General features: G+C 51.3%; 8 protein-coding genes across 8 annotated transcripts; 5 read left to right on the top strand and 3 right to left on the bottom strand.

Annotated features, from left to right (window-relative positions):
• Positions 1 to 282: 282 nt before the first annotated feature.
• Positions 283 to 2726, bottom strand: C8Q69DRAFT_3881 (ribosomal assembly complex component Ipi3). The gene is made up of 2 exons (XM_028627630.1): positions 2068 to 2726; positions 283 to 2006 (listed from the first exon to the last, which is right to left on the bottom strand). The coding sequence occupies exons 1-2, from the start codon at positions 2413 to 2415 to the stop codon at positions 594 to 596; spliced, it is 1761 nt and encodes a 586-aa protein (XP_028488563.1). The 5' UTR covers positions 2416 to 2726; the 3' UTR covers positions 283 to 593.
• Positions 2727 to 3579: 853 nt separating this feature from the next.
• On the top strand, positions 3580 to 5589 carry C8Q69DRAFT_502468 (hypothetical protein; the record flags this gene model as incomplete). The annotated part of the gene is made up of 2 exons (XM_028632399.1): positions 3580 to 4548; positions 4600 to 5589. 2 exons carry the CDS (start codon positions 3580 to 3582, stop codon positions 5587 to 5589), a joined length of 1959 nt encoding a protein of 652 aa, XP_028488562.1.
• Positions 5590 to 6095: 506 nt separating this feature from the next.
• Positions 6096 to 7834, top strand: C8Q69DRAFT_3869 (lipoic acid synthetase precursor). The gene has a single exon (XM_028627626.1). It carries the CDS (start codon positions 6282 to 6284, stop codon positions 7554 to 7556), a length of 1275 nt encoding a protein of 424 aa, XP_028488561.1. The 5' UTR covers positions 6096 to 6281; the 3' UTR covers positions 7557 to 7834.
• A 552-nt stretch (positions 7835 to 8386) lies between these two features.
• Positions 8387 to 10537, bottom strand: C8Q69DRAFT_4021 (HAD-like domain-containing protein). The gene is made up of 5 exons (XM_028627954.1): positions 10528 to 10537; positions 9264 to 10376; positions 8953 to 9210; positions 8508 to 8845; positions 8387 to 8446 (listed from the first exon to the last, which is right to left on the bottom strand). The coding sequence occupies exons 2-4, from the start codon at positions 10092 to 10094 to the stop codon at positions 8531 to 8533; spliced, it is 1404 nt and encodes a 467-aa protein (XP_028488560.1). The 5' UTR covers positions 10095 to 10376; positions 10528 to 10537; the 3' UTR covers positions 8387 to 8446; positions 8508 to 8530.
• A 343-nt stretch (positions 10538 to 10880) lies between these two features.
• C8Q69DRAFT_3933 (3'-phosphoadenosine-5'-phosphosulfate reductase) lies at positions 10881 to 12351 on the top strand. Its single transcript, XM_028627641.1, has 2 exons — positions 10881 to 11383; positions 11459 to 12351. Exons 1-2 carry the CDS (start codon positions 11206 to 11208, stop codon positions 12205 to 12207), a joined length of 927 nt encoding a protein of 308 aa, XP_028488559.1. The 5' UTR covers positions 10881 to 11205; the 3' UTR covers positions 12208 to 12351.
• Positions 12352 to 14458: 2107 nt separating this feature from the next.
• Positions 14459 to 16809, top strand: C8Q69DRAFT_394575 (sulfate adenylyltransferase; the record flags this gene model as incomplete). Its single annotated transcript, XM_028627658.1, has 6 exons — positions 14459 to 14627; positions 14798 to 14825; positions 14978 to 15160; positions 15340 to 15485; positions 15545 to 15614; positions 15681 to 16809. The coding sequence occupies 6 exons, from the start codon at positions 14459 to 14461 to the stop codon at positions 16807 to 16809; spliced, it is 1725 nt and encodes a 574-aa protein (XP_028488558.1).
• Positions 16810 to 17198: 389 nt separating this feature from the next.
• Positions 17199 to 19212, top strand: C8Q69DRAFT_449118 (hypothetical protein). The gene has a single exon (XM_028629342.1). It carries the CDS (start codon positions 17230 to 17232, stop codon positions 18991 to 18993), a length of 1764 nt encoding a protein of 587 aa, XP_028488557.1. The 5' UTR covers positions 17199 to 17229; the 3' UTR covers positions 18994 to 19212.
• A 1228-nt stretch (positions 19213 to 20440) lies between these two features.
• Positions 20441 to 23620, bottom strand: C8Q69DRAFT_3805 (hypothetical protein). Its single transcript, XM_028627604.1, has 2 exons — positions 21766 to 23620; positions 20441 to 21711 (listed from the first exon to the last, which is right to left on the bottom strand). Exons 1-2 carry the CDS (start codon positions 23396 to 23398, stop codon positions 20555 to 20557), a joined length of 2790 nt encoding a protein of 929 aa, XP_028488556.1. The 5' UTR covers positions 23399 to 23620; the 3' UTR covers positions 20441 to 20554.
• Between the last annotated feature and the right edge of the window lie 1039 nt (positions 23621 to 24659).

Raw genomic sequence — 24659 nt, 5'->3', positions numbered from 1 at the left:
ATTAGCTTTTCAGGAATTGAAACGAGTCTAAACAGTAAGGTTTGAAACTTGCTCGCTTGCTCGACCTGTTTGTGAAATTTATTAAGCGTTGAAGTTGTGAAATGTGAAACAAGGCGGAATGGGCATTAAGTAGTGTTGGTATAATGACATTGTTTCTTCCGTCTGGTATTATTGTTTGGATGGGAGGATCTGCGATGCTAAAAGTATGGACTAGCAAATTGCTCAAAGATAAGATACCATGAAGCTGTTGTTCTGATTGGATTGGGAGATTGCTTGACAGATCATTAATCTATTGAGGTATGAGGGCCGCGAGATCTATACACTTGGTATATCTATACAAAAGTGGAAATAAGATTTGAATAAAACGAGAAAAATGAAACAAAATGGAAAACTCCAACAGCACCAACTTTTCCAGAATCCGTAGCCGCCTTTCATTTTTCTCCTCTTTCTCAGTGTCTAGTGCATAACAAAGCCAAAGTAATGTAGATCTCGAAACTGACACCAATGTGATGATCATATGCGTTTTGTAGAACCAGGAACGACCATGCCCTAATCAGAGCTGCAGCTCAAACTAAATGAGATTATCATTTCAATCATTCATTCTCACTGCTCAGGTCTCCCGTGTCACTGGTCTCTGCGCCGTTATCTATCTCCGTCTTTCGCATTGCTCGATCGCCGTTTTTACCATTCTTCTCCGCCGCGAACCATGCCTCGCGGCGTTCCCGCTCCCGCTCTTCTTTCCGCGCTCGCCGCGCTAATTTATTTTTCTCGCTCCGTTCCTGTCTTTGCTGTAGCGCACTGCTGTGATCTTTCAAGCGCGTGAGGTCGGATTGCAACTGAAGGAGCTCAGACGATGTGGAGCGACGGGCAGTTTCACTAGTGAGAAGCTTCTGTTTTACTGCAGCAAGTTCGGATTCCAGAGACTGGATACGGGAAGATTGAGCGGCATCGCTAACGGTGGAGGTGCCTTCAGCGGAAACAGAGGAGGTATAGTTCTGTGGCTGAGAAGTGTTGCTGCCGGCTTTCTCGAAAAAGGAGAGCTCTGCCAGGCCCTCTTCTATCAAAGACGCGGGAAAAGAGGGATGTGTGAGGGCTTCAGAGAAGAGGTCCAGCTGTGTGGTTTTGTCGCCCGCACTAGATATTATTGATGGTGAAGACGAAGATAAGATGTGTGTGTTGAACGTATAGTCTGCTGGGACTATGCCGGCTGTCGATGTGGAATCAGCCAGGCTAGGGTCATACCGGGGTTTGACGATGTTATGAGTCGCAACCTTCGGTTCTGTGGAGGCGCCCTGCAGACCACTTGGTGGAAGCATAAGCAGGTTCGTCACTGGGTGCGTCAGGTCCGTGACCGTTGAAGCATATTTCCCCTTGGCGATATTCCAGGACAGGACCTTTCCACTACGGTGTCCGGACAGGAGAGTCATCCCGTCGTAGGAAAGAGTCAGACATTCCGCGGCGCCAGAATCCCCTGAGGGTGGCAGCCATCGCTCTTCAGCTGATAGCTGCGCGGGTGTCGACTGGAGGCTTGCATCATGCAGGGGATGCTGTATGGATGCATTCTTGTAGAAATCGATTATCTGAATACTGCCATCCTCGTAACCGGCGTAGAAGGCGCGGTCCGCGGGATCAACTGCCAGAGATTGAGCTACAGACGGCAGAAGGAATGTCCTCAATGTCTGTCCAGTCTGGTAATCCCATACTATGGCAGTATTATCCTTGGCAGCAGAGATGGCAATGCTAGCTCTACCGCTGCCGTGACCAACTGCGAGAGAGGTGATGGGGGCGCGGTGGTTCAAAAAGGTTCGGAAAGGACCATTGGCCGGCTGTTTGCTTCGGCCTGTGGCAGAAGGTTTAGAAAAGGAGAGAAGCCGCGATATGGACCAGACATGGATATTGGCGTCTGAGGAACCCGACAGGATAAAGTTGGACGTTGCATCTACAACTAGAGCCGTGACCGGTTGGAGATGCGATGCGGAGGTTGATACTTGGCGTCCCGTGCAAGTCTACTGCTCAGTCAGATTTTTCACCCCGATCATGATCTATCAAGTTGGTGTCTTATCTTACCTCCCACAAGATCAGCCGTCCTCCCTCCGTTCCCAAGATCAGTACTTCCCTTCCCTGCGCTCCTGCAATCGCGAGACTGCGTATCCGCTCCGGAAATGCAATGGTAGCTTCCTGACCACCACGCTCCCTACTGTAGACATGCACCACGGCCTTCTCCGCCTGCGCAGCAAACACGTGTGATGGGCTCACAGCCAGGCAATTGGGCGAAGAGGAGCTTTTCTTGAAGCCGGAGCGGAAGGCGGGCGACGGCTGGAGCTCATGGATTGAGACCCCCACATCTTTGAGTGTCGATGAGCCTGGCGTCTTGGAGGACGCCAAGGTCGCCGCGAAGAAGCTCTCAGATAGCATCGAGGGCTCCTGTAGCGCGTGGCGGCTCTCGAAAGGACGTGAATAATATCTCCCAGTTCGTCGGGAATTTTTTAGCGGAGACGATAATGCGATGCTGCGATAAGGCGGTGTTTGCAATGTTTGCTCGCGCGGTGATAGATCGCAAGCTTCAGAGACCACTAAGTGTAGTATACATCACCGAACCATTGACAGCGGAGAATAAGTTTGAACCAGCCTGCGATCTACTGCAGAGATCGAACTCTATGTTGGATGTATGGAGGGGTTCGACGGTCCCTGGTTGTGTGTCGTTTCTCCAGCTGCTCAGCCCTAACTACCTAACTAACTAACTAGGAGCTCTCTATAGAGCTTAGTCATCCCGGTGAGATTGTCGACATCTCAAACATACCATCTGCCTCCAGTAAACACTCAACTGCCACGAGCAGCCAGAAAGCATCTCAGAGTCTCACTGTGAATCTGACGAGCCGCATGGACCTTCTGCCATCACGTTGGAATCGACGCGGGAACGCCCGTTTGAGAGATCGGGCGCGTGGATGGACGCGCTGCCCCCTCCGAGTATGATGGCGGCAGGAAGCAAGGGGTGTCTCTAGTGATATCAGCTCATCTTGCATCGGATCGTTTGACTAGGCAGCGTGACACTCAGCACGCCCTTACTCTGGCCCGTCTCTGCGTCACTCGAGGAGGTGTGCCAGCAACCGAGACGAACCGTCGAAGATGGAATAGTCAACTATCGACATAGTTGTGCCCCCCTCCGGGCAGTGCTTCAGCCTGGCCTGGCCAATGGCTCGGTACACCTGGCCGTGACACTCCTCCAGGAATGCAAGGACATGCGTTTTAGCTTGCCAAGATGGTCCCCTTCCCTCATTGCTGAAGTATATGGATTCGCTACCAAAGGGATACCATGTACGTCCAGATCGTCCGCCCTTGACAAGGCCAGGGGCTCGTGGAACGCGTGTATAAGGGTGTTTTATCCCCCTTAGGTAGCCACCTGAACTTACACTTCTTGCTTGCCTTGTCCATACTGCATCTTTGCTTCTTTTCTGTTGTCGTTTGTACGATATACCGTCCATAGACGTTGAGAACCATACTCGAATGCAAGATTCGATTCGTCCCAGCACTTCCCACGTGAATCTAACCCAGCCATGCTAGACAGCCACACAATCCACCATGGCGCACGATAGCAGTCCGACATATTCAATATCTTCCACTTACTCACGGCGGAGTAAACAATCACAAGGCTCACTCTCGTTTCTCCCTTCAACAGTGTACCGCTCAGAACAACGAGAATATCCCAGCTCACAGGTCAGGCACCCATCATATCGAGGAAACATCTGGGTATCTCCATTTCGTTCAGTGCGGAAAATGAAGGAACCATTCCAGCTGGTCCTGCCGACTTCTCCGTCTCTCGAAAGCACCCGGTGCAGTAGGAAAGGGAGCAGGAAAGAGAGCCCCCCGAACAGGTTTCCGACCCTGCGCGCATGTCATTCAGATCAGCATCTGGTAGTGGGAGCTCTCGAGTCATTTGGTCTACTTCCGAGTCCTAGTCTGTCAGACTCACGGATGCTGGGTCCGTCGTCGCCGGTCGAGCGTTCAGAATTCGAGTTTGATGTAAAGAGTGACCGAAGTTCTCCCATAATTATCCAGAGCTATTCGAGTGATGGAAAGAGCTGCGTCGGCAGTGCTGATAGCACTTACGAACCAAAACAAGAACAGCTAGCAACAAGCAAGGCAGTATCGGACGTGGAAATGGAAATGGAAACACCAACCGTTGTGGAGCATCAGCAGTCTGATATCAAGCGAGAGGATGGAAATGAGATGACCGATGACATTGCACCGGAAGTGACTGCCAAAGTAGCCTCTCCGCCTGCTGAGTCCACTGAATATGACACTTCTCCTGGGACCTCCGGTGATACCAAGACACGAACTCGGAACGATACTTTCTCGAGTGAAGCAAGCTGGGTTCCAGCCAATCTATCTTACTGTGAAACTTGGCTCCAAGGCGTACCACTATCGACACCAGATCGTCTTGATGGGAAGACCAAGGAAATGAATCGGCGCAAGTGTCAAATAGTGCAGCAGGGTCGCAAGCCTGTTAACCTACGGATTGACACTCAGATTGCTAACCAGCAACCGGTGGTACGTTATTCTTCTCTTCCGCTTTTCAGATTGGTGCTCACATGATGATAGAGATACGCTACTCTTGCCAGCAAGACGAAACCAAAATTAGTAGACATCTCCAGGCGCTCCTCCTCCGCCACAAGTTATTCAGTGCCAATTCACATGGCATTATCTGCCCGGAGACCGTCGACTCCCAACCAGCGGCCTTACGAGATATCCGCTTTCAGCCCGGATACACCGCCTGAGATTCCTGATAGCGGATACATCATTCAATCGAATCGCTCGTCTGAAAATAGTCGTGCCACCGAGGACGACGATGCATTGAGCGATATCGCAGAGACCGACATAATCGGTACTTTTGACCTTGATCTAAATACACAGTCGCCCACTGCTATCACGAAACCATGGGCAGTAAAAGCCCCGGCCACTTCATCCTATGATAACTACCCTCGCTCCCCGGCTGAGGACCAGAGCCCGAAGCCCCCAAGTCCCAAACTTCAAAGCCCTCCGCTTATATCAACCCACCAGGATCTGTGCGATCAGGAAACACTCGAAAAGTGGTGGGACTACGAATGGACACTCGACCAGCTTGAGCTGTCGGTGAAGAATTTCCCCGCCTCTCCATTGACTCTCACCTCACCGGTGATTATCCTCCTGAGACAAAACGACGAGAAAGCGTTGCTCAGACCTTTCCGAAAGATCTTTCCGGGAATTAAGGAACCTCTCCTTGGGTCTCTTTGTGCTACCTTGATCGCACGGAACTATCTTGTATCTATGGCTGGCTCACATCGCCGCAACAGCTCTCTGTCCGCGGGAACCACTACACTATCCCGCCTAGATAGTGTGCCGGAAAAGGCGCGAGCTACCCTGGGACTCCAATTCCAAAACCCCTCTCACGGGCGCTTCTCTGGACGGCTCATAAGCTCGCGCAGCATCGAGGTTCGTAAGGGCCTCGATCGTATTATTGATCACTTGTTCTTGAAGATCTGCGGCCGGTCCGACGAGACTTTGAAGACATCCGTTACTGTCCTAACGCAGGTCCTCGAAACGAAGGCATGATTCCTTTTGACAGTTCTCTTTAGCCTGTACTAGTCCATGACCGTCGTGTCTGGCCTTCTTTCGCATTTTATTGCCTACTGTTGTCTCTTCTTCTGACTTTAGTGATTTTCTTGAGCGATACTCTTTTCATTCGCTGCCTGGCGCACACAGTCGTTGCACGTCCATATCTCTCATCTCTTTTCGGTGTTCTTTCTTAAAATACCTCCACTGCGCATATTCTTAGACGTGGTCTTCTCAAAACCAGTTTCTTCTTTGGCTTTGTTGTATGTCGTTGTCATGTATTTTTACTGCCTTGAAGGCGGGTCTAACGATTTTACTTAACTTATATCTTGTGTCTGATTAATCTACACTATTGACGCATAAATTTCTCTTTTCGTAAGGCTACAAGTTTACTGGATTTCATATATGGTACACTGCATGCATTCTTGATCGGATGATCTCTCCAGAAGTAGCTAGGAAACAGCAAGGGTACTATGAATAATAATAGTATGTTAGTCTGATCTGATGTACTCCGTAGATCATAAACAGGTTAAACCGTCCGATTTAGATAAGCCAGTTGCGCCATTGGCCGGACTATCGATGTTCCGCCGGTGAGGGTTCGCCGCGGGAAGTGTAAGCGCCGGAGAGAGAGATCGCTTTATCGAGTTTCCCGACATCATCTCTGGTGACTCTCTTGTCACAACCAGACCACAATGGCAGCCTCTACACAGAGTTTCAGATGCCTGCAGGCTTCCTCATCAAGGAAGATATCTCAATCTCTGTTCTCCATCCCCCTTACATCCCGACACTATGCCACAACTTCATCAGACTCCGCAACCTCGAATATATCCGACAAGTCCCGATCACCTACTCGCAGACCTACCACCACCTTCCGAGATAAACTGAACGCCGGACCCTCGTTTGCGGATTTCGTTTCTGGAGGGGCGAAGGACAAGGAGCCTCTTACCCCGGAAGATGCATATGCTCTCAAGACAGCTCTTGTCGGTCCCGCTGGCCGCAAGAAGGAGATGACGCGCTTGCCCTCGTGGTTGAAGACGCCAATTCCTGAAGGCGAGAATTTCAAGCGCATCAAGAAGGATCTGCGTGGTCTGAATCTTCACACCGTCTGTGAAGAGGCCCGATGTCCTAATATCTCGGACTGCTGGGGCGGTAGCTCCAAGTCGGCGGCCACGGCGACGATCATGCTGATGGGTGATACCTGCACGAGAGGATGCCGTTTCTGCAGTGTTAAAACGTCGCGAGCTCCGCCTCCGCTTGACCCGCACGAGCCAGAAAAGACTGCGGAGGCCCTGAAGCGGTGGGGTCTTGGATACGTCGTATTGACTAGTGTCGACCGCGATGACCTGGCGGATGGTGGTGCTAGACATTTTGCCGAAACGGTTATCAAGATCAAGCAGAGAGCTCCTAGTATTCTGGTGGAATGCTTGACGGGTGACTATGCAGGAGATCTGGACATGGTGGCGCTGGTCGCCCGCTCCGGCTTGGATGTATACGCTCACAATGTCGAGACGGTCGAAGCCCTGACGCCCCAGGTTCGAGACCGCCGTGCCAACTTCCAGCAATCACTCCGCGTTCTTCAGGCTGCCAAGAAGACTAGGCCAGAACTGATTACCAAGACCTCTATCATGCTGGGTCTCGGTGAGACCGATGAACAGCTCTGGGATGCTCTGCGCCAACTGCGATCCGTCGATGTCGACGTCGTCACCTTTGGCCAATACATGCGTCCCACGAAACGACACATGGCCGTACACGAGTACGTCACTCCGGACCGATTCGAGCTCTGGCGCCAGCGCGCTCTCGATATGGGCTTCTTATACTGCGCTTCAGGACCCTTGGTCCGAAGCAGCTACAAGGCCGGAGAGGCGTTCATCGAGAACGTACTGAAGAAAAGGCGCGGTGGCGCTGGCAAGGCGGACGAACAAACCGTTGGAGTCGAGAATGTGATCGCAGACGGAGCTGCAGCTTGATTGGGGCCCTCTGAAATCTGGTCCTGTCTCTTCTGCTCCGACCTTCCCACCTCATGGGAGGTCTTCTCCTTTCCGTCTCATCACTCTGTATGCATATAAATGTTGTATTCGGCGTTATTTATCACTTGGATTTCTAGCATGGCTCTCGACCGACGGAAATTGAGACTGTATCTGTCATTTCCTAGATCCGTTTTTTTCTATCTTTCATTCTTCATCGGGAAAAAAAAAACCCCGTTCTTTATAGAAAACAATGTTCCGTGGTACTAACTCTACAGAGTACGCGCGGAGATCGGAGTGAACCTCACGAATCCTGAATCTAGTCTGTGCAGCAGAGGGCTTCTTAGCTGACGCCAAAGAAACAGAAGGAATATACACACAATTAATGATCTTTCATATCATTTCCAAAACTACATATCACCCACGCTGCGTCGCTTGAATTCTATTCAATCCAATGAGCTGAAGAATGAAGGTAGGGAGGGAACTAGGAAAGGATTTTGAAAGACCATTATAGTATCCAATTCCTATACATCCTATTCCAATACAACGTGAACAATACATGATCAGCACAACGGACGTTACCGTTACGCCGAGCTTTCCCCCTCAAGGCAATATGCATGAGCTCCTGAGCTCCGTCAAAAAAAGGACACCACACGCAGACATATACCACATATACTTCAGGTCGTGCACTATTCTATCTGTGGTAACTGGGACTATTTTGGTCCCACTGCCAACAAACAAATACACCTGACTCCTGTAACTATAACCCGGTCCAAACATCCCGGGGCTAACGTAGGTGCTTCTTTCGGGCCGTCCCGCGCCACTTGTGCATACATCGATCGTCGCCGGGGGTCTTTTTTTTGTTTTACTATTTTCTTACCAGGCAGTACTGACTACTGAGAACCTCAGTAGAGTGGCTTAGTGCTACTCGGTCGTGAGAGCAGGGGTACATACAGACCTTTCTGGCCAGAATGGTCCTACTGAGTCAATTCTCTAACGTCATCCTGGCTCAGACCGAGGAGGTACAGCAGATCGGTCATTGTTTCGCCGTTGAGACGCGTGGGTGCCTCGAGCTGCACCTTGCTCTTGGCGCGCCAAGCGACTCCCAGGCCGGCGGCCTTGAGCATGAGAAGATCGTTAGCGCCGTCGCCAACCGACATCGTCTGGGCGATCGGGATCGAGTTCTCCTTGGCGATTGACTGGAGAAGAGAGCGCTTCTGGGCCGCGTCGATGATGGGGAATGAGGGGACCAGGTTTCCGGTCAGAGTCTGGGTGGCAGGGTCGACCTCGAGCTATTTTAAGTAAGAAAATGATCAGCTTTCCCTGACTTGTCGCCCTGTTTGCAAACGCTAGACGGGGGCGCGATAGATGACATGCAGCCGCCACTAGGCATACTTACATGGTTTGCATGCGCATAATCGATGCCAAGTTCGCCAGCAAGCCACTCTGCAAGAGGCTGGAAACCACCGCTCAGAACAGCCATCTTGAAACCCAGCGCTTTCAGCGCCTTGCAAAGTTCGCGGGCGCCAGGGGAGATGGTCAATATGGACTTCAGCTTCTCGAAAACGTCAGCGGGCACGCCTTTCAGCAGAGCAACACGCGCTTTTAGAGATGCGGAGAAGTCGAGTTCGCCGTTCATAGCACGTTCGGTGATTTCCTAGCAGAGATTAGCACTGCGCCCTTACCAATGGGACAACCTTGAAGACGTACAGAGACTTCCTTTTCCACACCGATGAACTTGGCGATTTCGTCAATAACTTCGTTCTGGATCAATGTGCTATCCATATCGAACACCGCCAGCCGCTTATGCCGTCGGAAAACACTTTCCTTCTGCAGAACCACCTCGACGTTCCACTCGCGCTCGAAGCGCCAGATGCTTTCATGTTTCCGCAGATCATCAAACGACAGATATTCCGGGTTTGGTGGCGGGGAGAAGGTGACCTCTACGACTTGCGGTTGGTCCTCCCGGTCGAGGCATCGGTGGGAGGTATTCATCCGCTGGTATGGGGTTTGCAGACTTTCCATGATCTGGAGGAAGTTGGTCAGGCACAATTGAGAGACATATGGGCCGTAGAGGTGATCCAATGGCTGCGGCTCCGGCACAGGGGGCTCGCGCGGTAGCTTCTCAATGTCGACTGTCGGCGCGGAACCGATGGGCACCTGCGGGGAAGGGAGTCGCTCCTTGGACCCGGACGCAGAATCGGGGTGGACATGAGGATGGACGGGGTTCGAGGACTTGTAGTAGATGGTTGCGACAATCTTGGGCGTGCCTCCGGGGAGAGGGTTCGCTACATGGCCAAAAAGGCTGTGGACAATGCCACTGTCCTTGACCTTCTCCGGATCCGGACTGATCGGATTCGAATTGAGAACCAGCGGGGAGATCAATTTATCGCGGGGGCCCCGGAGGACGTCTCCGATATTTTGGCTCACGGGAGCCGAAGGTTTGTACTGCTGGTGATCCTGAATGAAGGAGCCGCCAGAGAGAGAGCTATGGCGCAGCACAGGCCGCTCAGGACGCACAGCGGTTTTGGAGGTAGTCATTCTGGGCGGCAGGAGGGACGACAGCGATGGGGTTGGCAGTGACGCGAGGGCAGCAGGAAACCGATCGCGCCCGGATCTCTCTTCTGAGCTGGTCAGCGTCGCCCTGAAAAGCTGGAGAAGATGCGCTCGAATCGCCCAAAGCCTGTGGGAGGGGTGGCCCCACGTGACCGCGGGGCGGATATCAGGATAACGCGTCGTTCGTCCATGGATCAAGGAACCTGCGGGCTTCTCGACGGCATGTCTCAGCCTCCTGATAATTCGCGATGAAGACCGGATCAGGATCTAATAATAATGTTAGACGGCTGCTGCTGTGGTCTTTGTCTCCGTGCCTTCATTCGGGTTGCCCTTGACTGGGACGGACAACTGCCGATCCTCACTTCACCATCACAGAGACGGATGAAGCCCTGGTGTTCATTATTTGAAAGAGACCAACGTGTCAAAGCATGATGAGACGGTTTCATTAATTAATTGAGAATGCTGCAGGCTGCAATACGGCAAGATCCATCCTCTGGGCCTGTTGTTGTTATTCCTGACTTGAACTGCTGCTAAGCTCTCCTAGACTCCTCCAGCTTTCATCTCCAGCCGGCGGGGCCACTGCGGGAATGGTCTCTGGCGACCGCCGCAGTATTTGTGCCTGAGTCATCACTGCTGAATCATCACAGCTGACTCAGCTGTGCGGCAGCGCAGAGACACCACTGGCGCAAGTATTGCGTGATTTCGAAATGGCATGAGCACATCAGGATTTTTCAGCAAAGCCGGCCCGAACGGGTAGGCGGTCGGCGGTGCCTGGCATACTCCGGGGATCCAGCCAGTCGGCAGCCAACGAGATGCAAGAGCCGCTTTGCCGCGATGATGTGCTCGCAGAGTCTTGGTGCTTGACCCCCCATGATGTTGTGATTTCGCCAGGTCTCCGTGGATCGGAGTATTTCTCGCCTGGTTCTTCTTCTCTTCTCTTACCATCTTCAATCTGTTCATTGGATTCAACCCGGTCGTTCCTCTGGAGTGGTTCTATATCTCCTCTTAGTTCTATATAGACTATTACTTGACTTGTGTGCAAAGAATCTGCAATTGTCTCTACTCTACTCCTCTCCATTGGAAGCCGTTGTTCAAGATGCCTTCTAAGATCCCTTCCAACTACCCCTCGGACACGGAGACCGTGGACAGAGAGACCCTGACGGAGTCTGGCTATGTTAGCGGCAGTTCGAGTGACGATGCTCTGCCTGAGGTCTACTTCACCAAGCCGCACTTGACGTTCCTCAACAGGCAATTACAGTTTCTGGAGCCTCAAGGTCAGCATGCTTCTCCCCTAATAATAATGCGGGGTATATAGTTATGATTAGGAACCAATGCTGACCTGCCTCCAGAGGTTCTGAGATGGGCTATTACCACTCTTCCCAACCTGTATCAGACGACTGCCTTTGGTCTCACGGGTCTCGTGACCCTGGACATGCTCTCCAAGCTCGAGGTTCCTCGCCCGCAGCTGGTTGATCTCATCTTCCTCGACACCCTGCACCATTTCCCGGAGACGCTCGCTCTTGTCGACAAGATCCGCAAGCGCTACCCGTTGGTCAACATCCACGTCTACAAGCCCCTTGGGGTTGAGACGGCCGATGAGTTTGCCAAAAAGTACGGGGACCGTCTCTGGGAAACCGACGACCAGATGTACGACTGGACCGCCAAGGTTGAGCCCGCTCAGCGTGCGTACCGGGAACTCAATGTCAGCGCTGTCCTGACCGGCCGCCGTCGCAGCCAGGGCGGCAAGCGGGGTGACCTGGACATCATCGAAGTCGACGAGGCCGGTCTGATCAAGATCAACCCGTTGGCCAACTGGTCGTTCGACCAGGTCAAGCAGTACATCAAGGAGCACGATGTGCCTTACAACGATCTGCTGGACCGCGGCTACAAGAGCATTGGTGACTGGCACTCCACGCAGCCTGTTGCTGAGAACGAGGACGAGCGGTCGGGTCGATGGAAGGGCCAGGCCAAGACCGAGTGCGGGATTCACAACCCCCGATCCAAGTACGCCCAGTACCTGATGGAGCTGGAGCGGAAGCGACAAGAGGAAGCTCTTGCACAGGCTCTGCAGCAATCCTCTGTCTCGGCCACGCAATGAGGCGTCGACCTTGACGAGAAAAGAGTCCACGACTTGCTTTCCAGGGAGAGACAGTCATAATGATCCAGGACTGCTCTTGATTATTTTGCATGACGTACGGCGTTTCGACAAATCATGGGTTACATTGCTCGGTGGAAAATATTTTCTTTTGGATTTAGCCTTCTTGTACATACTTCGTATCTATCATTATATATATGCTGCGAGATGTCTTGCAGCCATTCCGGCCAGGATTGCTTTCGGAATTATACGCGGCTCACATGAGGCTTATATTTTGGCATAGAACATCCTCAATAGAAGCACATGCAAGGATTAATAAAAAGCTTCTGAAAAAAAAATCCAAATAAATTTTTAATAATCACTTCCGATGTAACATAATTGCAGTCGACCACTTTCATTCACCCTATGGCATGCAAATCTATCTCATCGAATCTAAACCAATGTACGGAGTACATCGATATACATACTATTAGATAGTTATCAAGAGTGATGTGCCATTAACATTCACGAGTGATCAGCCCTAAGGGGAGATCGCGATCACGTCATTCTGTAGGGATATGCGTGATCAACGAACATACACCCCGGATTCCTGTCGACCCACGAGCTTATTATTAAGTAGTACATGTCATCGATATAATGTTAATGGGCGTTATTTCAGCCTGGCTTTATGACTTGTATGTATTTCTGAAGTTGTGGGAGATAGATAGATAGATAGATTATTATCGAGTCGAGGGTATAGAAATAGAGTTATGTAATAAGTAGATTGCATGGTGTTGTTGGATGAGTATGTAACAAACTAACTATATAACTATGGTACTTTGTGCAGGAGTTGACTCTTTGACTCTTTTCTGACTATGAGAATGTACCTAGGTAGTATATAGTATATTAAAATGGTTAACTTGTGATCTTTAAATAATAATAATAATAATAATACATAAATGTATCCTAATAATAATGACAAGTTAGGGCACCGGGCGCTAAACCGCAACGGGCGAGAAATCAATCACGCAAGCCGCCCGGGTCGATGTCGTGATTTTGATCTGACTCAGCCAACCAATCTCGCTTTTTTTTTCTATTTTTTTTTTTCTGGAAAGAATTTTTAGATACTCTCTAGATAATTATTATTATTATTACTGAGGCTGATTATCGGGGGCCGGATGTCAGATCGTGCTAAGGTAACTACAGTACTACTATTATCTCCGGATTCTCCGCGGAGTACCAGTACATGGTAATCAAGTAGTGATTTGCTCCAAGGAATTATTGGCACTGTTTGGGGGGCAGAAAAAAAGACGAACGAAAGCGATTACGAGTACAAATAATAATAATAACCAGGTTCAATGCGTTTCGTTCTTTTAAGTATTATTACTTATTGTTTCCACGTGGTAAAAAGAACCAGACGGCATGGTTACCCCGTAAAATATCATCTCCATCCCCCGACTCAAGTACTAATATAATATAACTTATAGCCAGACAGAGGGGTTTATCATGGAATATCCATTATTTTCCCGGAATGTCACCGTCGGATCGACAGGCCAGGAACCCAATCAATTATCAATGAACCTTCCAGCCGGGGATGTGATATTCATGAAACGGTTGATCGCATTTCCAGCACGATGCCAAGACTGTTCAACGCGGAAGCTGACGTCTCCATGGCTCAGGGGGCGTCCCAGTTTAGCGTGTCTAGTCTATCTTGAAGTTGGAGTTGGACTGGGACTTGGAGGAGGGCTGAAGGTGAGATAATAGTATGTAGTTAGTTAACCAGTACCAGTAAGTAGTATTGATGATTCGTAGCAGTGCCATGGCAAAGGAACGGATGGTTAACCAATTCTCGGGCCACCCGAGTGGATCAATAATCAAGTCAATTGGCCTGGATTCGGGGGCGAAAGAGAAACGAGACTGACTGAAATAATAGGATGCTGGATGGCGGAGCAAGAAAAAAAGTAACTTGGTTACTCTAGAGTACGTATCGCGACATCGCTCCCCGCTCGCTCCACCGTGTAGTTAACTTATCTTTTCTACTTCTTCTTCTTCTCTTCTTCTCTTCTTCTTTCTCTTTATTCTCTTCTTTCTCTTTTCCCCTCTGCCATCCAAACGGTGCCTGGCAGCATTAGCATCCCTCCCGCTCCCCCCCGCTCCGATCTCGCCTTTGCGCTCTCTACACCCAGTCGACGTCGCCGGGACCAGGTCGTTCCAGCGTCCAGTCGAGCATTTCAGTGTCCATCGTTGAAAGAGACGACGTTCTACTATCGCAGCAATGGCCAACCCACCCCACGGAGGTGTCCTCAAGGACCTTCTCGCCCGCGATGCTCCTCGCCATGACCAGCTCGTCGCCGAGGCCGAGAAGCTGCCCGCTATCACCCTGACGGAGCGCCAGCTCTGCGATCTGGAGCTGATCATGAACGGAGGCTTCAGTCCTCTTGAGGGTAAGTCCCAATGCGCCTTTCGTTTCTTTTTCGCTCTTTTCTTTTTTTGTCTCTTTTCTGCCAATGCGGGGTCGAATGGATTGATGGCGCACGGTGCCAATGCTGGAACACCCCCGCTACGGTGGCCATTGTGAATACCAAACCAGACAATTGACACTGTCTTTGCATAGGTTTCATGACCGAGAAGGATTACGATGGGTACGTGCATTCGCAATCGCGGGTTTAAATCCCTCCCCAGACCAAGCTGCGATACTGCTTAGGCGGGCAATTGGCTCTACACATTGCTGGAGTACAGACATTTAGGGAACATACAAGCTGACTCTGATCTTTTTTTTTTCTCTGCTCTCCAGAGTTGTCGAGAAGGAACGTCTTGCGGATGGCAACGTCTTCTCCATGCCCATCACCCTGGATGTTTCCAAGCAGGTGATCAACGACGCTGGCTTGAAGCCCGGCGCTCGCGTTACCCTGCGCGACTTCCGTGACGACCGCAACCTGGCCATCCTGACGGTCGAGGATATCTACCAGCCCGATAAGTAAGTCGCCTTGTTATCCCCCCCAAATGGCGCCCCCTGCGTGTCATTCCTCGACTCCGTGTCTGCGCGTCCCGCGATGGACAAGGGGGATCGTTTTCTTGGCAGGAGACGGCGTCCGTCGCTCGTTGCGCAGATGCCAGCGGTGGTGGGTCAGGCTGACGCGGTTGCTATCGTTCTAGGGCCAAGGAAGCGAAGCTTGTCTTCGGCGGTGATGAGGAGCATCCCGCTATCAAGTACCTGTACACCAAGGTCCAGGAGTACTACATCGGAGGAAAGATCGATGCCGTCAACAAGCTGGACCACTACGACTATGTCGGTCTGCGATGTGAGTTCTCGCGAGCATCCATGTATTAAAAACGATTCAATGGCTGACAAGCGCTGTAGTCACTCCCGCAGAGCTGCGCACGCACTTCGACAAGCTCGGCTGGTCCCGAGTTGTCGCGTTCCAGACCCGGTAAGTATTATTGGGGAGATTGCGTCGCAGAAATTGTACGGAGTGCTTGCTAACTAACCCTCGCAGTAACCCCATGCACCGCGCTCACCGTGAGCTGACCGTCCGTGCTGCTCGTGCCCGCCAGGCCAACGTCCTGATCCACCCCGTCGTCGGTCTGACGAAGCCCGGTGATATCGACCACTTCACCCGTGTCCGCGTCTACCAGGCGCTGCTCCCCCGCTACCCCAATGGAATGGCCGCGCTCGCCCTCCTGCCCCTGGCCATGCGTATGGGAGGTCCCCGTGAGGCCATCTGGCACGCCATTATCCGGAAGAACCACGGTGCCACTCACTTCATTGTTGGCCGTGACCACGCCGGTCCCGGTAAGAACTCCAAGGGTCAAGAGTTCTACGGCCCGTACGACGCCCAGCACGCGGTTGAGAAGTACCGCGACGAGCTGGGCATTGAGGTCGTCGAGTTCCAGCAGGTCACCTACCTGCCCGACACCGACGAGTACAGACCCGTCGATGAGGTCCCCAAGGGTGTCAAGACCCTCGATATCTCCGGTACTGAGCTGCGGAGACGCCTGCGTACCGGTGGCCACATTCCCGAGTGGTTCTCCTACCCCGAGGTCGTCAAGGTCCTCCGCGAGTCCAACCCTCCCCGCGCCAACCAGGGTTTCACTGTCTTCCTGACCGGTTACCACTCCTCCGGCAAGGACGCCATTGCCCGTGCCCTGCAGGTGACCCTCAACCAGCAGGGTGGCCGCTCCGTGTCTCTCCTGCTCGGTGACACCGTCCGCTCCGAGCTCTCCTCCGAGCTGGGCTTCTCCCGGGAGGACCGCCACAAGAACATCCAGCGCATTGCTTTCGTCGCCGCCGAGCTCACCAAGGCCGGTGCTGCCGTCATTGCCGCTCCCATTGCTCCCTACGAGCACTCGCGCCAGGCCGCCCGTGAGACCATCTCTCAGGTCGGATCTTTCTTCCTCGTTCACGTCGCTACTCCTCTCGAGTACTGCGAGCGCAACGACAAGCGCGGTGTCTACGCCAAGGCTCGTCGCGGCGAGATCAAGGGCTTCACCGGTGTCGACGACCCCTATGAGGCTCCTGCCAAGGCTGACCTCGTCGTGGACGTCGAGAAGCAGAGCGTCCGCAGCATTGTCCACGAGATCGTTTTGATCCTGGAGGCGGAGGGCTTCCTGGACCCCAAGCCATAAATACCCAACCGATTGCGATACCTAGTACCTAAAACTGCATGCTATTGTTTGCTTTAGAATTAGTTAGATATATCTAGAGCCATAATCTGGCGGCACGAGAGGCTGAACCTCTGGACCGGAGAATATACTTATGATGACACTCCAAGAGTCGAAGCATGTTCATTGTTCCGTAGCTGTACATTATTATCCGGGCTCATCACCCATTCAACTGTTCAATTAGAACTTACCAAGCAGATACAGGAGCTTAGTTAATTAATTACACGGCGTGAACAAGAAGAGCATACATAAGTATACATACTCTAGGCTTTTTGAAGCGGAAACTGCAAACGAGACAAACACTTCCACTTCCACCACGCCAAAGTTGATATAGTGATAGAGCTCGCTCAAAACGATCATCTACACCATCAGCAACACTGCACCATGCTTGTTGCCAGAGGTAGTAGTGTCCGGCGAATATCGCCGTTCGCACGGCCTTTGGGCCATCCACGGCCACCCAGCAGCCACATCCCTCCACGACCTCGACCGTTTACCACCAAATTTCCACTCCTCCTCGTCTCTCCACCTCTCACTCGCCCTCAGCTACCCTTTCTCTCACCGATTTCGTCCAGTCGCTCTCTTCCACCGCTGTCAACTCACCTCCGACAGCATTTTGCGCGGCTGATCTCCACCGAGACGCGCGACTACTACAAGCGCCGTCTCGGCCGTGGTCTCCGAATCGGATTGACGTTCTACGCCATCCTCCTCTTATTCCACCTGGTTAAACTGGGCATCTACCAAGAGACGATCGAGCACAAATGGCCTACTCCGCCAGAATGGAGTCTCAAGAGCCGATGGTGTTTACGAACGGCCCAGGCGCTCCAACACCCTGAAGAGATCGGAAAGTTAATCACCGATTGGCCCCTGGTGTATGGATATCTCCGGGAATTGCTCGGACGGCTAGAAAACACGGAGGGAGAAGGTCAAGGGATTCGCGAACAGGGAGACGGTGGGATTCTCGTCGATGGGGTGGGGAAGACCGGATACGACATCTCGGACAAGACCGAGCCCTGGAGAAGAGGGTATTTCCAGGCGCTCATGGGCTTGGCTCGAGCTGCGGAAAACCTGGAGGGTTGGGTGACGGATTGGAATCTACACATTTCGGCCCCTGCGGAGTATGTGGTCGGTCCGTCGAATCCGCGACCAAAGCCGCTTCCGCCTGGTCGCAAGGGAGTTGTCCTGCGTGAAGAGGACTGCGAGCCGGCGGCGGAGAGCCCGGCGGTGTTTTATATGAAGATCTTGACGACAAAGGGGTTCGATACGAGGCAGAGACTGGATGCTGCGCTGGCTTATGCCGACTGGTTGGATTACAAGGGACTGACTGACACGGCCAAGGATATGTATAACTGGGCAATGGATATTGCTGCTGCTGGACTGCCTTTTGATGCGGCAAAGGTAGTGGATACAAAGAGCGGAGTGCTGAAGAACGGCAAGGACGTCCCATCGGAGAATATCCTCCGAGTGTCGAATGCGCTTGCGGTGCATTATGCAAAGACTGGAGACCTCTCCAAGGCGCTGTCCATCTTTACGTCGATCTTGAAAACTCGCCGCGAGTTACCAGCGCCTCCTGGTGGGATTCCACGAAAGGTCGCCAAAGCAAAGGCCACACCTTTCGATGCGGCGTTCGAGTGGATCAACAACGTCCTGATTCCCGTCGAATACCCCCCTCCAGCGCCATCTGGCAATGAGCCGCCTGCTCGCACCCGAGCCTCTGCTTGCGAAGAGGCCGGCCTCATGGCTTATATCGGCGAGATCATCTACGCATCCTCCTCCAAGGAGTCTGGATTAGCATGGACTCGAGACGCCGTCGACTTGGCCGAGTCCACTCTTATCGACATCAACGACACCACCACCACCGACCGCGAAGCCAAGGAGCGTTGCACACAATGCCTCCAAGTCGGCCTAGATAACTGGAAAACCATGGTCCAAAACCTCGTCGCCAAATCGACCCGAGAGGAACAAGAAAGCATCGAAAAGGCCAAAACAGCCTGGTTCGGCGGGGAGAGAAACGCGCGGAAAAAGACCCAGGAACGCAAGCGATGGGAGGCCGAGAAGATGATCGTCGATGACCGTACGAGACAGTCTCGACGGCTTCTGGAAAGTGACGTGGACTATAGTTCTTTTGGAAAACGTTCCATATTCGCATGATATGATGTCTATGCCCTTGTATTTCTATTGAGGAAAAATCTTTTTTGACCACGGTCGGTATCGGTGTTAGTGAGGTCCTGTTTTTGTTATGTATGTTAGTGATATCCATATCATATCATGTCCGCATCTATCTTATGTGCAAAAATGGTATTTTCATCAAAAAATCAATGCATATAATATTCTCCAAATTCCCATTCTCGCAAGTGAGCGACGTCTCCTGGGCCTACCGTACTGTACAGTACATTAATAATTAGATAGATGAGCAATGCGGAAGTTGCATCCTCGCTGATCCTACAGATAACCCCCTTACGTACCTACAATACAATACAATACTTCCTAGAAACGCAATCGATAGATAGATAGATATCTAGATAGATAGAGAAGTCCCTAGATAGTCTATCTATCTGTCCAGCTAGCTAAAGCGACGGCCCATCTGATTTAACTGAACTACACTCAAAAGACCGAACAAATGTATACGCGCGGAATATTAACTAGGAGCTCATACTTGAGATGTAATTCACTTATTTACTATGATTTTTCCCCTTCCCGCCTCCTGGTCAAGTATCATATTGGTGACGAAACTCCCTATGTTAACTAAGTGAATAAACCCCAAGACCCTCAAATTGGACGAATCGAACCTAGATGTCTCTATTTATTTATCTATCTATCTATCTATATATGTGCAAGATTGAATAGTGAGTATAACTTAGATAGTATAGTATATCTTTTGTTGAATTGAATTGAACTACACTAAGCCTACCTATCTTCAGATCTGATCCCATCTGCCGGGAGTTAGTTTAGGATGTTAAATATTGTTGTTCATCGGGATAACAATCCCATTCCCTCTTCTGCCTGTCATAGCTAAAGAGAGAAATAAATAACTAGAGGAGAAAAAAAGATAGGTGGATAGTGTTTATTTTTAATTTCGTTATGTTATTTTCGATTTCTAGTTTTAGATATAGCTCCCATGTATAGAGTACCATAATAATAATAATATAGATCGCAACAGAAAAAGAAAATCATACGAAGCGAGCGGAGTTACTTTTTCTTTCTGCAAAGATCAACGACAGTGTGAGGAAAAGGAGAAGAGGCGAAAAGTCATATGTACTAGTTGTTTTGGTTATGGTAACTGTACATGGAAACTTTTGAACGCTGACAACAACAATAGTAGAAAAATAACGGTTCTCGAACCGAGACAACAACAGGAAAAAAAAAAGAGAAGATAAAAAGGTGCGTCAAGAAGGTATAATGAAAAGAAATGGAAAAAATGAAACAAGGTATCCCGAATAGTCACATAGGTGAGGTTCAGAAGGCGGAGAAGGGAAAGGGTCATCGAGGAAGATGCTAGGTAGTAGTAGTAAAGTAACAAAGAGAATGTCGCCTCGGAGGTAGAGAGGAGGAAGGAAAACGTAAGCAATGATATGATATACAGATAATCGTCACATGGCAACGTAGAATAGTCACAAACAGGCCAAAGGAATAACAAGAATCTCTTGTCGCATTATATATGCATCGATATTAGACTTTAGCAGAAAGCAGTCAAGTCGGGAGTGCTCTCTTTTTAACTATTACCCCCCGTGTCAGTCCCCGTGCCACCACCAACCACTGTCCCGTTCGCCAGCGTGATCGTAAATTTCTCAAAATCTAAAACGAAACCCGGCGCCATTTTTGCCCCGTCAAGGCCCATGGTATTGTTTGAAGTGGGCATGCCAGTCAGGAACGCCTGGATATCCTCCTGGGCCTCAATGGCCGCGCCTATCGTGGTAGTCGTCTCGAAGATATACAGGATGGCAATCCGAGAGAAATCGAGAATATGCTGGATCTGGGCCGCGGGTAATGTGGTCGTTCCCGGTGCAGCGCTTGTCGTTGATGTAGCTGCCGTGTCGGTTTCCGACTTGCTCGGCTTTGCACTCGGATCCACCATTATATCGCCAACGTCTGAACTTGGAGAATCAGGAGAGTTGGTCCTCGGGCGCAGAAAGACTGATTCTTCCAGTTGGCTGTCGAATGATCGGCGTTTCTGGCTAGACATGCCAAACGTCACCAGAGCGTTTTCAGTTGTACAAGAAACATTGTTCGAGCTGAACAAGCTCAGGATCCGCGTGCTATCAAGAGGAATGCTGAAATTGGATTCTGATTGCCGGAGAAGCCGCGGTAGGTCACTACCTAGTGTAGCTTTCTGTGAGCCTCCCACTGCCGCGGTGATACAGCTGCCGTCCCCAGCGACTGTACAATGTGTGCCAGTAAACCCATTGGCGCAAACACAACTGAAGTTCCCACCGTTATGAATGGTGACACCTCCATTGGAGCACTCGAAAGTCTGCGGAGCAGGAGTCGTAGTCGGTGTTACCGTAGGGGCTGGCTGAGTCGTATCCTTCTGGCGAGTAAGTACAACGACGACTGGGATAACAACGGCAGCCGCAATCAGCAAGAACACGACAACACTGATGACCAGAAAGACCCGACGAGAAATCCCACAGCAGCGTCGCTTTTTCGAAGCAGAGTCCTGTCCAGTCAACCCCTGATCAGAACCACTCGTCTGAATATTCCGCGAGTCGGACATGGTTTGAGGAAGTGGCCAGGAGCTGCGCTGGGTTGCATTCGGTGTGGCCCCCTCTGTAAATCTCGGTGTAGCTTTCGGCGTGATTCCTGGGGGAGGAAAAGCAGATAGGATACCGGAGATGGCTTCTGATGCACGGCGATCGCTAGCTGCTGCTGCTGCAAGTCTGTCTCAGCATGTCATTTGAACGATCTTGATCAGGTCTTACTTACGAGAACGGGTAATGTCAAACTTCTCCTGGCTATTATTTAGGAAGTCCATTATTCCCAGCCTACTTGCCGTCTTTCCGCGCTCGAGATTCGATGCGACCCTAGTGGCACGTCTGATGAGATCAGGCAGACTAGTCAAACTCCCTCGTGCTTCCGCGTCTCGCACAGCGTTGATATTGAGGCGAGGTGGCCTACGGACCTCCGGCCTCTTCGAACTCATTCCTTCTCCAGGGCTTCGCATATCGGCCATATCTGCGTCTCTGGTAGCGTCCGGTCTGCGAATGGATGCAGACAATGTCCGCCGCGACTGATCTAGCATGAAGGGCGCATCAAATCCAGATACGTCTGATGGATATCTAGAGACGTCTGGGACACCCAGGCCCGAGCGCGAATATGAAGACATATCAGCGGGGCTGATAGCCCTGACCCCTGGAGCATCCGCATCTGAAGGCGAATATGGAAATCTGTTGTCACCAGAGCTGGCGGTATCTGAAGAATCCAGGTCTAGCCGCGTATCGCCGGGTGTGTCAGGCTGGGCGATCTGAACACCTGGACTAGGACGTGCATACGAGACTCTGGCACCAGGTGTGATAGCCGGGCTGCCATCCACAGAAGGACTTCCGAGAGCAATGCCGGTCTGTCTGACCTGTGGCATAGATTCACCGCTTCCGGATCGATTTATTGTACGCAAGAAGGGCTTTCCTCTCTTGCCAATACTTGCCTGGCGTACCAGTCCGGATTCTCCTTCAATGTTGGACGTGGGGGTCCTCAAGTCAAGCGAATCTGTTGCTGTTGATGCAGGTGAAGTCACTCCCAGAACGTCTGACTCAGGACGCTCAGAGCCCCAACTAGGTGGGATGGCCATGCTAGAAGCAAAAGAATTTGCGTTCCTCGTGGAGGCCTCTGATTCCTCCGGGATTGTTGAGATATAAGATGTTGTGGAGAATGGAAAGGATGGACCCCGTAGTGACCGTTCTGACAACGACTCTTCGAGCCGCTGAGAAGGCGCAGGAGGCAATTTCATTCCGGGGAGAGGAAAGTCAGGAATCGGACCGACTGGTGGAAGAGCCCCTAACGTATCAGACTCGGCAGATACACGGGGGGTCTTGCCAGTACTGGGAGGACTGAGGTAGGCCTCCATGGGCTCCACTTCCAATTCTTGACCACGGCTGTCATACTGGGGAGAACGAATGGCTTGGGGTTCGCGGTAGGCAAAATTTGGCGTAGTTCCCTGAACTTTAGAAGAATCGAGCAGAGACGGTACGTCGCTCGGCCGTCGCGGTCGTTGAGGCGGCGGTCCCTTGGATGTGAACGCACTTCCTGAGAAATTTGCCGCTCCCTGCTGCGAATCCGCCTCATCTCGGAGCGGCCATTGCGGAATTGGCGTTGGTTTTGATATCGTAAGTGACGGCTTCTGATTACCTCGAAGGGCGGCGACGATATTGCGCTTCGAGTTTCCTCTTGTGATCCCCCAATTTCCTTGCTCTCCTTCCGGCTCGACTGCCTGTATTCGAGCTTCTCTAATCATTCCACTCTCTAGCATCTCCCTCGCCCGCCGAACAGATCCTGGTCCCCCATAGCCCTGTCCGCCGGGACCACCACCAAAGCCTGGCGGTCCCCGTTGAGGTTGGCTCATTGAAAATCCGAATCACCTGATTCGTAAATGTAATAAAAGTCCTCCAAAATGTTGACTAGGTGCAATAAGCTTGTTTCAATGGCGTTGAAAATATGTCAAAGCATAAAGCTCGAATGACTGTCCTTGCAGATATTGGTAGATGAGTAGACATTCGTCGTGAATGCCTCGCCAAGGAACAGAAAGAAGACAATCGCAAGTTGCGATTTATATCGAAGATCTCGGTTAGTCGTCTGGAGACAAGTCAAAAGCCCAATATACATGAGCTTTGCCTAGGTCTTCCGTAATCGTTGCCCAACCTGTTCCCCCGATGGCAGTTGGCGAATTAAAAGGGGGTTAGCTCGGCAACCCGCAGGTCTCGAAGGTTGCAGATTAGAATGTAAAGCGCAAATATTGTATATCGCGGATAGGTTTATCGAGAAAGCCGAGCATAAACGAGTGGTACGGCATGCAATGCTCGTGGAATAAAAACAGTAAACCCAGGTCGTTTGAGCTGGTCGATAAGAACAGAAGAGTGCCGCCCAAAGGTCAGCACTGGGATGCAGAAGAAACGAGTGACTATCTGCCCAGGAGTTCGCGAGTGTCAAACTTGAAGCGTCTCAGTCTGGATGAGAGGCCGGCTCTCTGAATAGAAGGCCTTCGGAGTAAAATAAGATCTCTTGACTTGTCTTTTTGCAACACAAGCCTGACTCCAAAGGAACTGAGTGACGTCGCGAGCCTAAGCTCGCAGGGCAGAAGAAGAACAGAGGAAGAAAGAAGAGAAAATTCCGCCAACTCAGATGATAGTTAGATGACACGAAGGGGAAACGTCCGGACTCTCGGGACTGGGCTGCAACGGTTTAGCACCAAAACCCCCGACAACACGGGATAGCTGCGACGGCGTTGCAGCATGTCCGTGATCGTATGAAGAAGCGCATAGGCTCGCCTCGAGGGCTGGCTATGGCTTATTCCATAGAGTCGACGGAGAGCTCCGTAGTGGAGATCGCCAGGGACAGAACTCTAACTTCTTCTGACTGTCTCTTGAGTGCCTAGATCTTAAGAGTCAGTCTTGCCCAAGATTCGAGAGTACCGCTTAGGCTGTACTTCACGAGATACACTAACCACAGGAGTGCTGCGTGATCGTATAAGGTGAGGATTAGAATAGGCTGGTAGGAGCACGCACATCATCCTGAAGCCTACTGTATATCACGGCTTAGGAGTTCCTCTTCGATCTTCTCTGTCGAGCAGGTCGCATCTGCCATGACTTTGGCCGATCGCGCAGATA

The sequence above is a fragment of the Paecilomyces variotii genome (assembly GCF_004022145.1).
Source record: "Paecilomyces variotii strain CBS 101075 chromosome Unknown C8Q69scaffold_1, whole genome shotgun sequence".
Classification (NCBI taxonomy): Eukaryota; Fungi; Ascomycota; class Eurotiomycetes; order Eurotiales; family Thermoascaceae; genus Paecilomyces; species Paecilomyces variotii.
The sequence above is the reverse complement of the archived record's forward strand: the minus strand, read 5'-3'. Positions and strand labels throughout refer to the sequence as shown.

Excerpts from the sequence above, each read along its gene's own strand:
- C8Q69DRAFT_3881 (XM_028627630.1), bottom strand. The coding sequence starts at position 2,415 with ATGCTATCTGAGAGCTTCTTCGCGGCGACCTTGGCGTCCTCCAAGACG. Across the intron at positions 2,007-2,067 it reads GACGGCTGATCTTGTGGGAG|ACTTGCACGGGACGCCAAGT; the intron begins GTAAGATAAGAC and ends ACTGAGCAGTAG.
- C8Q69DRAFT_3869 (XM_028627626.1), top strand. The coding sequence starts at position 6,282 with ATGGCAGCCTCTACACAGAGTTTCAGATGCCTGCAGGCTTCCTCATCA.
- C8Q69DRAFT_4021 (XM_028627954.1), bottom strand. The coding sequence starts at position 10,094 with ATGACTACCTCCAAAACCGCTGTGCGTCCTGAGCGGCCTGTGCTGCGC. Across the intron at positions 9,211-9,263 it reads GTGTGGAAAAGGAAGTCTCT|GAAATCACCGAACGTGCTAT; the intron begins GTACGTCTTCAA and ends AATCTCTGCTAG. Across the intron at positions 8,846-8,952 it reads ATTATGCGCATGCAAACCAT|CTCGAGGTCGACCCTGCCAC; the intron begins GTAAGTATGCCT and ends TACTTAAAATAG.
- C8Q69DRAFT_3933 (XM_028627641.1), top strand. The coding sequence starts at position 11,206 with ATGCCTTCTAAGATCCCTTCCAACTACCCCTCGGACACGGAGACCGTG. Across the intron at positions 11,384-11,458 it reads ACAGTTTCTGGAGCCTCAAG|AGGTTCTGAGATGGGCTATT; the intron begins GTCAGCATGCTT and ends ACCTGCCTCCAG.
- C8Q69DRAFT_449118 (XM_028629342.1), top strand. The coding sequence starts at position 17,230 with ATGCTTGTTGCCAGAGGTAGTAGTGTCCGGCGAATATCGCCGTTCGCA.
- C8Q69DRAFT_3805 (XM_028627604.1), bottom strand. The coding sequence starts at position 23,398 with ATGAGCCAACCTCAACGGGGACCGCCAGGCTTTGGTGGTGGTCCCGGC. Across the intron at positions 21,712-21,765 it reads GTTTGACATTACCCGTTCTC|CAGCAGCAGCTAGCGATCGC; the intron begins GTAAGTAAGACC and ends ACAGACTTGCAG.